The following is an 11,403-nucleotide window of genomic DNA, read 5'->3' as shown; positions in this document are numbered from 1 at the left end:
TAGAGAGGAATGCATATCCATAATATGATAAGATGAAAGCATTCACATATTCATCCTTAAATTAGGTTCTAAATTCAGAAACCAGTAACATGAAAAGAAAAAATTTAAACACTTATCTCTCGGCTTGTTCTTCCTTCATAAGAGAGCATTCTTTGAGTGGTGTTGATCATCACTTCTTTAGAGCATTCCTTTGACGAGGGATCCTAAATATAATGCTCTGATACCATGTTGAATTTAGGATCCCTTTTCCATAATTCCGAGCAAGAGAAAAGAAGAAAGAAAAAAGAAGGAAAGGGAAGAAGAACTCTCGAGTTGAGAGAAGAAAAAATAAAAGAGAAAAGAGAGGTGGTGCCAAGCAAAGAGAAAGAGAGAGAGATATTAACTCAAGAATGAGATGTGTATCTTGATTAATTCTGAATTACAACACCTCTATTTATAGTAGAGGAAGAGGTAGAGTTCTAATAACATTAGCCTTTCAATCCTAATTACATTCTAACTCTAACTCTTTAAAATAAGTTTATTCAAACTAATCTACTAGAAGACTAATATGAGTTGAACTAGAACTATTTCTTCATTCACGTGAATATAAGGGAGGAGGCCAGCTCGTGGCCTTATTCTTGTGGGTCCTTCATGATCTTCCAACTCATCTTGATAAGGTTACCAGCTCGTGAGATATTTGTGGGTCCTACTTGATCTTCATGTCTTCTAACTCATTTCAGCTTGTGCTATCAGATCTTGAGATACTTAAAGAGTGCTCCAAGAAAAGGTTTGTTATTCTAAAAAAAAAAAAGGTATTTCTAACATTGAAGGATACACAGATTCTGATTGGGTAGGTGATCAGACAACCAGAAGATTCACGTCTGGTTACTTTACTTTTGTGGAAGGAAATTTTGTTACTTGGAAAAGCAAAAAATAGAAGGTAGTATCAAGATCAAGTGTTGAAGCTGAATTTCAAGGCATGGCTCATAGTATATGTGAATTATTATAGATAAGGAATATACTGAGGGACTTAGCGATTGAATATGCTAAACCTATGAATCTCCAAATATTTTTCAAACGATATATACGTTGTTATAGGAAAAATATGGTAAGAGAGTTAAAAATCCAATGAAAAATATGAATTGGGAAAGAAGGCTTATAGAAAAACGAGTAACACCTTTTGTTTCTTTTCGTTCATCTTTATCTTCTTCCTCTTCCTCTTCTTCTCCATCTTCTTCTCCTTATCCGTGAGAGTTGTGGAGAGAAGGTTTAAGAGCAGAATGGGAAAGACGAATTTGGAAAAGGAGAAAGAGATTTGAGAATTAGGGTTATTGACTTATATCTAAGTCAATAAGTATTTCTTATAATTATTTTTATATAATATATTATAAAAATAATTTTACATTAATAAAATTAATAATATATTAAATTAAATTTATTTAGATAATCATATTTCTTCTAATATTTTTGAATAATAACTTATTTATTAATAAAAATATTAGTTGCATGACAAAGATTTTAATTTATATGATATGATATTACTTATTCATCTAATATTGATATAAATTATTTAACAAATTCATTATATTAACTCCCAAATCCCAATAGTCACACTAAATACTCTAGAATTTTATATACTAAAAAAAATTATTCTAGCATCTAAATAACTGCATGCATTGAGCGATGGATGTGAAGAAGTACGCCATTCGGCAATAATGAGCCAAGCTAGTATTTGCGGTGAATCCTCCCGTTATGTAGTCATGCATGACGATAGGAGCTCCCAATTCTCTGGCAAATACGGCCCTTTTGATCATTTCTTCACATGTACCCGCAGTTGCGTTTAAGTAATGTCCTTTGATTTCACCTGTTTCGGCCTGTGCTTTATAAATTGCTTCGGCACAAAATAATACAAACAATAGAATTCCAGGGTAACAATTCCAAACACACTTACAGCCCTTAAAAATTGTGAAGTCGTAGAATGAGAATTAAAAAAAAAAAAAAAAGGATATAACATGATTGGGTTAGGGATTAGGGAGATAATATTAGTGTTTTGTAAACTTTTATTTAATTTGAGGAAGTAACAGTTGTAATATAAACAATTCTAAACACAATAACATCCCATATAAATTTACGACTCGGGAGGGACAAAGAATGGGGCACTTACACATTACTCAATCAGCTGTCCAAAACATGGATCGTTATACTAATTGATACATCTTAGGAGGGTGATGGTTTTCCTCACCCGAATGTTATTCGAGAAGTTTGTTACAAGTCCCAACACCGACTGCCGCGGCAAGATGCCAAGCAGCATGAATGTATGGTGTCTCAGGGAAGACGTCATCAGCGATAAAAAGTGCACCTCCCAAAAGAGAAGACATCTTATGCAAGTTGTGAGCCATCCTCAGCTCTGGTTTCATCAATGCTCTCTTTGCAAACGCCACCTGAAATTTTCAATACATTAATACTCTGCTAAATAACTAAGAGCCAAGAAGCTTAAACTAAATAGAGAGTATACAGATAAAAAGCTTAGAATTATTATGCACATAATATAACACTTCAAATCATGAATCGTGAGCATATACAGCAACATCTACATCATCTAAGAGGATTGCAATTGAAAATTACCCTAATTTTCATATGCTAAGCTTTCTTTCAATTGTGCTAGCTACCACTAGCCACATAATAGCATCTATTCAAGTTCTTCCCGTTAAACTTAACCAGGAACATAAAAATGAAATTCTTTCTCTAGAGTGCTATTCATAAAAAGATCTTAACAGTTCATAATCTAAGGAGAAGAGGTATAGTGGTTCCTAATGTTGGGTGCTGTTTTTTTCAGAAATGAGGAGGAATCCGCCAATCACCTACTCATTCCCTGTTCTTTCTCCTGGAACATTTGGGTCCACTTTATTAATAGGATTGGGATAGCTCTCCGTCTCCCCAATTGCCTTGCTGATCTCTGTTGTCTCAGCAAATGTACCTGTCTCCCAGAATCTATCTGCCTGTCTTTTTAACATCCCTAGGGGTCTTTGGTCAGAAAGAAACAGCAGAAGGTTTGACAGAAAAACTAGCATTCAAGAGGAAGTTATCAGCACCATTTCTGGGTCCATCCTTGCTTGGATCTGCACCCTTCTGAAGCCTAAGAGCCCTCAAGGTAGCCTCCTCAGAGGTAATTGGAAGTTGATTGCTCATGCAGATCTTGTACTGTAAACTCCATCACTTTCCCAACCCCCTTGGCTGGGTGAAGCTCAACTTTGATGAGTGTGCCCCGAGTAAAGTGGGGGCCAGCTGGCTTTGGTAGGCATTTTCCGGTCCCACAATCACTCTATCCTTGCTACTTATTCTGGTCTTCTTGATATCCCAGACTCTACTCCTGCTGAACTTCAGGCACTTTGGCACGGTCTTCTCATATTCCAAGCTTCATTCAGCAGTGGCATATGAATTAAGGGTAACTCCAGCATCATCATTGGCTGGTTATCCAAGCCAGCTGATCCTCCCTGGCCGCATTGGCATATTTTTTACAAAATCTTGGATATATCTAGTTTCTATCATATTTTTCTTTTTTTTTTAAGAAGAACAAGAAATCTATTGTAGTATTTTTAGTCATGTGCTGAGATCAGGCACTGATTCTCTAGCAAAGAAAGGGGTCTCCCTCTAGTCTCTCGGAGACCCCTACCAAATCTTGCCTTTCTCAAAAACCTAAATTTCAGTCCACAATGGCTGGCTTACTTATACACCAGTCTTGTCCCTCAGTTGCACTTTCATTGTCTTCATGTCTTTACCCCCATGCCCAAGCATTACTATGACATAACATTATCAAGGTAAATGATCAGGTAAATGATCACTCATTGGAACATTTGGTAGAAAGAGCAGACAATCACATATAGACTAGAGAATCAGAGAAAAGTAATACAGCAACAACGTGGAAGGACTTAACATAGTTTTTAGAGAAGAATCAAAAACATTAAATAAACTTAAAGTACTTTAAAAGAATCTAACAACAGAAGATTTGAAAAATAGTTTAAAGAGACCAAAGATTGAGATAAATTTTACCTCCATTAAGCCTGTGTGGACAGCTGAAACCATTAATGGCTGGAATGGTAGAAACAGAGCAGATGCTGCCATCAGCAACTTCGGATTCTCAATCCTCAGAGCCCTTGAGAGACACTGAAGAAATACCATTAAGAGACAACAAAGCAATCAAACACAAGAAAACTATTAAGGTTATCCAAAATGAATTTGAGAACAGGAAACGAATAACCCAGAATTATGGAATATTGGAGTTTTTTAAAACTCACTTACAACAGTAGTTGTGGCTATCATCATGTAATCCGCCCATCGGAGATACTTCCTTACTTCTCCTCTGGAGACATGGTATAAACTTGAGGCAACTCCAACCCCTATCAATGAATTAGCATACATTGCAGAATTCAAAGTCTTCCTGCAGCCCAAATATATACTAGTTATAGATGAAATCATGGTAGAGGTTGATGAACTTTGATTCACTTTTGAGACATTTAAAGGCAAACATACCTTGGGGTTTGGATGCCAAGTGCAATAAAAGGTAGTGATGTTAGCACATTAACGATTGTTTCAGCAAAGCTGTGATCCCCTAAAGTAAAAAAAAAGAACATAAGAACAAGTACCATTTAGATTACAATAGTTTAGTTGTAAAGAAGTTATAGATAATCAAAGCACAAATCTCAAAGACCTTGAATGTTACAATGGACAGGTCTCAAGCATGATGGTCTTTGCTGCCATATTCTCCTGAAAGAAGCAGAAAATTACTTAAAAGTTGATACTAGAAAATAAAAAAAGTAAAACAAGTATTTTACTACTTTCTCTATCCTTATTCCTAAAAGGTAGTTTCTTTATTATATTGATAGCCCACCATTGATTCAAACACAAATTTAAGTTCTCATAAGTAGATCCCATTACCTATGAAATATTTTACAAGGCATTACTTGCAAAAATATATGCATGAACAATTTGAGGCTATAAATTGAAAACAAGGCCAATAGTACATTAAAGGCTTGACGTTCATATGCCGACATGACATCAAGTTGAAAACCCATGGTAGGCCATGATCTGAAATATTGTTTTGACATACCACGCTAACAGGTTCTGGTTTGCTCCATTAGCTTCTGCCCCTTCAGGCTTTGAAGGGTGGCGCTTCCCATGCAGAGGAACCTCTTGTACTAAGAATGGCAAATGAGGAATCAGTTGGACTCCATGGATACCCTCAATGAATGTCCGAGAGCTTGCTGTACTCTGTGCACCCATGTCAAAGTCTCTGAAAATTGTTTGGAATAGATTGATTGCAGAGGAGCTCTTTGGTATGAAGTTGATGATGTTCTGACCTTGCAACCAATTCTACGGAACTACTCCTACAGCAACATTAAATAAGAAAGCAAGCATATGAACAATAAGTATATGACAAAAATTTGCAATAAGTGGAAAACTATAGCAGGAAATATGTTAATCTTCTGCAAATCCAGTAGGGCAAGGACGGTGGTTTTGAACAGCAAGAGAACATTTTTGTGTTCAAGATGTGAATGAGTAAGTTGGTTATTGAGGTTGTGATCAGAGAATGAGTGAACAGATTTCTTTCACAGGAAAATGCCAAATTCCCATCAAATAAAAAATGAAAGAAGTAATAAAAACTTCTGCATAATTTCTCTCTCACATTCTTGCAGAATGTCACCAGCAAATTAAAAGAATCAAAGGAATTATGTTCCAAGGAAAAAAGTCTTCACACAACAACTTTCTCCAGCATCATAGAGATGCTAAACCATGCATTTTGCAAATCAGAAATTTAATCCTTGCTAACTTTTTAATGTTGGAAAAATATAGAATCAACGATTTGGATGCACGACTACTATAAAGTGTTGACAATTATCATGAAACAAAATGACAAAATCTCAAATCTTATCTCTAATTATAGCTGTATACTACTGAATAAGTACATTTTTCTTTAGATAAAGAATCAATTATTTAGAGGATTGAGCCTTTGGCTTAGTCGCCACATAGGGGGTTTCTGGTGTGAGGTCTTGTGTTCAAGCCTCGCCAGGGGAAAGGTCTATAGTTCGTATGAATTCAACATGCAAAAGAAAACAGAATCAATCATTTTATTTTCACCATATAAAAAGTGGACTAAGGGACGATAATGTTTTACTCAGACTAGCTTAATTCTGATCATAGACATTTTCGCAGCATTCAATGTGAGTCGCAGATGCAACAGGCCATGTGGATGGCTACTGGTTGTTAGCTTAACGATGAACTAACAGAATAAGAAATAATTAAAAAAGAAAAGAAGAAAAAACTGATGCACAAAGACATTTAACCGAGAAAGCATAAAATTAATGTACGTAAGCATGTAATGCCTGAAATCAAATTTGCGGGAATTTATATCCAACTCAATAAAATCAAAAGGGATGTTTAGGAATCAATTCTGCTTTAATCATCGTGCCAAAAAAATTGCAACAAAGTTCAAGGCTCCAATCAGCTCGTGAAGACATCAAAAGAATAAAACAAAGTTGGAAAATCAACCGAAAACCCGCTGTGAAATGTGTCACAAAATTAACAGGTGAGTTAAGAGATGCCTGATCTCAATGATATCTGCACGAAAAATTAACGCAAGCAAATAATAGAAGGAACGGGAAGGGGAAGGAGAGAATGAGGACTGGTACCAGCTAACGTGTGCTCGAGGATGGCCACAGACGCTGTGCTGCTCCCATTGAAGACGGAGAGCTAGCAGAGAGAGCGCAGCTGATCCAAATTTCTAAATAACGGAGGGAATGTCAGGAGGAAAGATGCGGATACTTGCGAATCTTCGCGCTGACGCGCTACGCATAGTCGTCGTTCGGGTCGCGGCACCGTCCAGAGTCCATAAAGAGTCGTGCGCGGTCAGGATTCAGACTCGAAAAATCCAGAGTCGGGATAGGAAAGGTTTATTACTGAGCATCACCGGCGTAATATAGACAACTGGTGCACGATTGGTTCCGGTCTTCCAGTGGGTGTTGCCTCATCGGTATTTGGTTGGTCGTAGAGGTTCGTATATTGATTTCTGAACTTGGAGCTCTAAGGTGACGCGAACCGACGGCGTAGATTATAACCTGAAAGGAAGTGAGGTGTGCAAGGCACTTGAACCGGGTCTACCATGTGAAGCATGATTGCAAATAACGATTTTTTAAGTAATCTTCGATAATCTGAAAAATCCAAAGGGACTGTCATGATGAGTTAGTCCTTTATATATTTCCCAAAAAAAAGTTATTTTTCTTGAAATCTTAGATGTACAACTTATTGAATTTTATCTTACAGGTATTTAAATTTTTTATTTTAAAGTTTAGATATGAAAGAAAAATCTTAATATACAAAATGCTTGAATTTGAATAACTTTTTTGTAGCATTATTTGTTTCGAATAAAACTTTACAAGAAACATCTAACATGTAATTTTGATTTATAATTCGTCGTTGATTTTTTCTATTTTGAAATTTAAGATAGAATTTAAGAGATTTGGGTTTTCTTAGGGCAAATGTAATACTCCATTACACTATTTTCGATCTCTCTCAAAGAGATTCAATATAACTAGATTTTGATTCTTGTAGACACTTTCTTTCTATATTGAATGCTCTCTAGAATACCTCCTTTCTAGAATTAAAGGCTTTAGAATAGTCACTCAAATAAAATCAAAATACAAAAAAGTAAATAGAAACTTACACATTTTCCTTTTGGAGATTCTTGTTGTGAAACCAAATTTCTAGATTTTGAGCACTAGCAATTGCATAAATTTGAGGCTTCCACTAGGATGGGAAATTGAAATGTAATTGAAAAGGTTGAAAGGAATTCAGGAAACAAGAGTTCAATAACTCTCTCAAAACATTTTTTTACATGTAAAGAAGTGCGTGTAGATTGCAATTGATGCTCAAGATGAGCTCAAAACACCTATTTCAAAGACCAACTAACCAAATCAAAACATTGGAGAAGAGTCAACAGTTCCTATGTTTGGGATGATCCGTCATGCTTCTAGCATTGATTGATCAATTGATTCCAACAACTTTATTTTTTGAATTTTCTCAATATTTAGATTGAACATACCTATAGTATTGATCGATTTTCTTTAGCCTATGATTGATCACTCTTATAGCAATCATGCTTTATAATTTTTACCTGCAGCATTCTAGTTAATTAATCAATCAATTTGGGTTGATCTATCATGCATTTTTAAAACTGAACTTCTTCATTATGGTTGAGCCATCATTCCTACAAAAGTTGAGGAATCATACCATGTGTAGGAAGCCTTATTGCACTCTGATTGATCAATCATACATGTTGCCACGATCAATCTCACAATATTCCATAGTGAAATTTTAAGCATGAAAAAACTTAAAACATATTTCTAAAGCATTTGAATGATGAGTTAAAACATAGTTTTAGAAAAACATGGCGTTTTAGGCCATGTAGCTTCTTGAGAGGAGGGTGAATTGAGATTCCGAGCTAAAAAGTTTGTAGCTAGTGGAATGCTAAAATAATTTTTCGTAAATAATAAAAGAAGCACATACTATAGGAGAGAATGATTTTTTTCCTATTTTCCCCTAGTGGTAGTCACCGCTCAAGAACCCTTGCTCGGGAAATTCTACTAATATGCTCTATTAGTTGAAAACACAAAGAGATTTCATGTTCTCTTTATGTCATGTATAATCTCACGTACACAAGAACTCTCCCCAAAAGATTTAATACAACTAGATTTCGCCTCTAGTGGCCACTCCCTTTCTAGATTTCAGACACTAGAATGTTAATTCATCTAACTTTAAGGTACTAGAGAACTTCTACAAAAGAGTTTATTAAGTGCAAAAGCAAAAAATAGACTTATAATTTTTTTCAGAGAGATAACCCTTCTCCAAGTGAAATCCAAGCCTCTGAAACTTTAAGCATGAGATATGAGATATGAGATATATAGGAGCTTGATGGAACTTTGAATGCAAAGAGAGTGAAGAGAAAAAAGAAAATTTGGGCAATTTTAAGGTTTTTTTCTTCTGAAGGATAAAATTGGAATATGAAGCTCAAAATTACTTTTTCAAAGATTTGGTTTGCCAATATAAGCTCAATTCTTGATCCTCTACGAATTTGGGGGTTTGTTTGTAAGTTTCTCAACCAAACTAGTTGTTGTTTACCCATTATAAAGAAACTCCAGAAAATGTTGATCAATCAACAAAAATGTATGATCAATCAACCATGTGTAAGGGTTATAACTTTTTAGGTTTCCTAAGCCTATTGATTGATCATAACATCAATTAATAAGTTTTCAAGCTTTCTCAAAACTCATTGATCAATGAAGCCAATTCAATTCGTCATGCTTTATAAAACTCACAATGCAAAAATTTGTATGATTGATCATGCTTTATAGCATCTTTCTGATAGCATTCTATACGATCGATCATGCTTGACCAGTGATCGTTGATGATTTATAAGTTGAGGCAGACTGCATTGTGGATGATCAATCAAGCCTATGTAGTTTGACCGATCATGTCATGTGACCAATGTACTATATTTGACATTTAAGCATGGTATAGGCTATACCAAGGGATTTACCATATGTAAAACATTTATATGCATTCAGCTAAAAATGGATTTAAAATATTTCATGCCCTAAAGCTTCATAAGACAATTATGTTTAAAAAATCGAAGTTTGGTTGGCTATCATACACGGCCAAAGTTCTTGAGGTATTTTTATTTGACTTTGACTCTAATTTTCAAGTCTTCAATCTTCTTCTTTTTATAAGTTCTTCTTCTTAGTAGTAATTTTCACTATGTTTTTGCTTTGGATCTTAACTTGGCAACTTGATTAATTATTCTTTAGTCTTTAGCTTTTGTCATAGACCTCACAAAATTTGTGTTGGAGGGCGTGTGTCTAAAATACACTGATAACATAGTTACAAGCACACTTTCAAGCAACCCATTTTCTTATCATTAAAATAATGGAGGCCAAGATGATTTTACCATTGGTCTAACACATGTTTTAAAGCTCCAAGTGAAGCTTTTACTAAAGTGATGGAATTTGGATGACTATTTTCTTATATAGTTAGAGTCCTTGAGTACTAGACTTTTGACTTAGACTCTAGTCTTCAAAATCTTCAACCTTGAGTCTTCTTGGACACTTCTTCTTCAAGCAACTTATCTTTCTTGTTGTGGTTGAGGTCTTCTTATGTTGATTTCTTTGGTTCTTCCTCATAGACCTTTAATGATTTCTTAAAGGTAAGTGCAAAATGATTAATACTCCATTAGTGCATTAGTTTAAGTTTTGTTATCATCAAAATTAAAGTGAAGGTCAACCTAAGTCAACAAACAAGACATATGTAAGAGCAAAGATACCAACCCATTTTAAATTAGATAGTTTCCTTTATTCTCTCCATAGATTGGTCCCACTTTCACCACTTCTTCATCTAGTTCGCTCCTTCCTTTGATTCTCTCTTCTTCTCTGATCATGAATAAAAAAGCCACAAAAAACTCTTAAAAAATTTTCACCGCTAAGTAAAAATTGAAAAATATCTACTTCTTATTATCTGTAATGTACTCATAATGGATTCTCCACTAATTTAAAGTTTATATCTTTCATATTTCTTTTTATTTTCTCATTTATTTTCTTTACAAAAAAATATACAAAGAAGTGACTTTTAGTCAAAACAAATATGATTTGGAAGGAAAAAAATTATATAATTTTTAAAATACCTCTTTAAAAACTTTTTAAGTTGGAGTCTAGTTGTGATGCCTGAATAGTAGGAATTAATCATAGTTCAAATGTTTACCTTGAGTTATTCAATGTATTTATGCTCTAGATACTATATATTAGACCAAACGGCATAATCATGTTGATCTCCATTTCTTTGATGATAACAAAATGAGTAGTTTGAAAGTGTGTTATTAACGGTGTTATCAGTGTATTTTAGACACATACATTTCGCAATATATATTACGAGGTCTATGGCAAAAGTTCAAGACAAAAGAACGATCAATGAAGTTGCCAAGTCAAAACCCAAAGCAAAAATACATTGAAGATTATTGTTAGGAAGAAGAACTTATGAAAAGAATAAGAAAGAAGATTCAAAGACTAGAGTCAATGTCAAATAGAACATCTCAAGAACTCTAGCATGTAAGTAGATAGCCAACCAAACTTTAATTTTTAAGCACATACACATATATATTATGGAACTTTAGGGCATAAAGGTTTTCAAAATCGTGTTTAGCTGATACACACTAGTGGTTAAAACTTGCTAGAACACCTTAGGATAATTTTTATCATGCTTAGAAGTTATTTTAGAATAATGACAATTGGTCATGATTGATCATCCAAAGTGCAGTCTAACAAAAATATAAAGCATGATTTATCATACCCACAATATTGATCGATTAGATAGAACTATGCTAGA

The 11,403-nt window shown here is 34.5% G+C and overlaps 1 protein-coding gene across 1 annotated transcript; it reads right to left on the bottom strand.

Moving 5' to 3' along the window:
* Positions 1–2,102: 2,102 nt before the first annotated feature.
* LOC137960375 (uncharacterized) lies at positions 2,103–6,831 on the bottom strand. Its single transcript, XM_068807980.1, has 7 exons — positions 6,666–6,831; positions 5,087–5,363; positions 4,688–4,743; positions 4,510–4,588; positions 4,279–4,417; positions 4,030–4,143; positions 2,103–2,420 (listed from the first exon to the last, which is right to left on the bottom strand). Exons 2-7 carry the CDS (start codon positions 5,257–5,259, stop codon positions 2,229–2,231), a joined length of 753 nt encoding a protein of 250 aa, XP_068664081.1. The 5' UTR covers positions 5,260–5,363; positions 6,666–6,831; the 3' UTR covers positions 2,103–2,228.
* Positions 6,832–11,403: the final 4,572 nt, after the last annotated feature.

This window comes from Aristolochia californica, unplaced genomic scaffold, assembly GCF_029961685.1.
Source record: "Aristolochia californica isolate CCGP_79_NKW_82.1479 unplaced genomic scaffold, dmAriCali1.0.hap1 SCAF_3, whole genome shotgun sequence".
In the NCBI taxonomy this organism is placed as follows: domain Eukaryota; kingdom Viridiplantae; phylum Streptophyta; class Magnoliopsida; order Piperales; family Aristolochiaceae; genus Aristolochia; species Aristolochia californica.
This window is presented reverse-complemented; position numbering and strand designations above follow the sequence as displayed.

Coding starts and splice junctions, on each gene's coding strand:
- LOC137960375 (XM_068807980.1), bottom strand. CDS start 5,259: ATGGGTGCACAGAGTACAGCAAGCTCTCGGACATTCATTGAGGGTATC. Junction 4,744..5,086: donor AACCAGAACCTGTTAGCGTG/GTATGTCAAAAC, acceptor TGCTTCTTTCAG/GAGAATATGGCAGCAAAGAC. Junction 4,589..4,687: donor TGTCCATTGTAACATTCAAG/GTCTTTGAGATT, acceptor TTTTTACTTTAG/GGGATCACAGCTTTGCTGAA.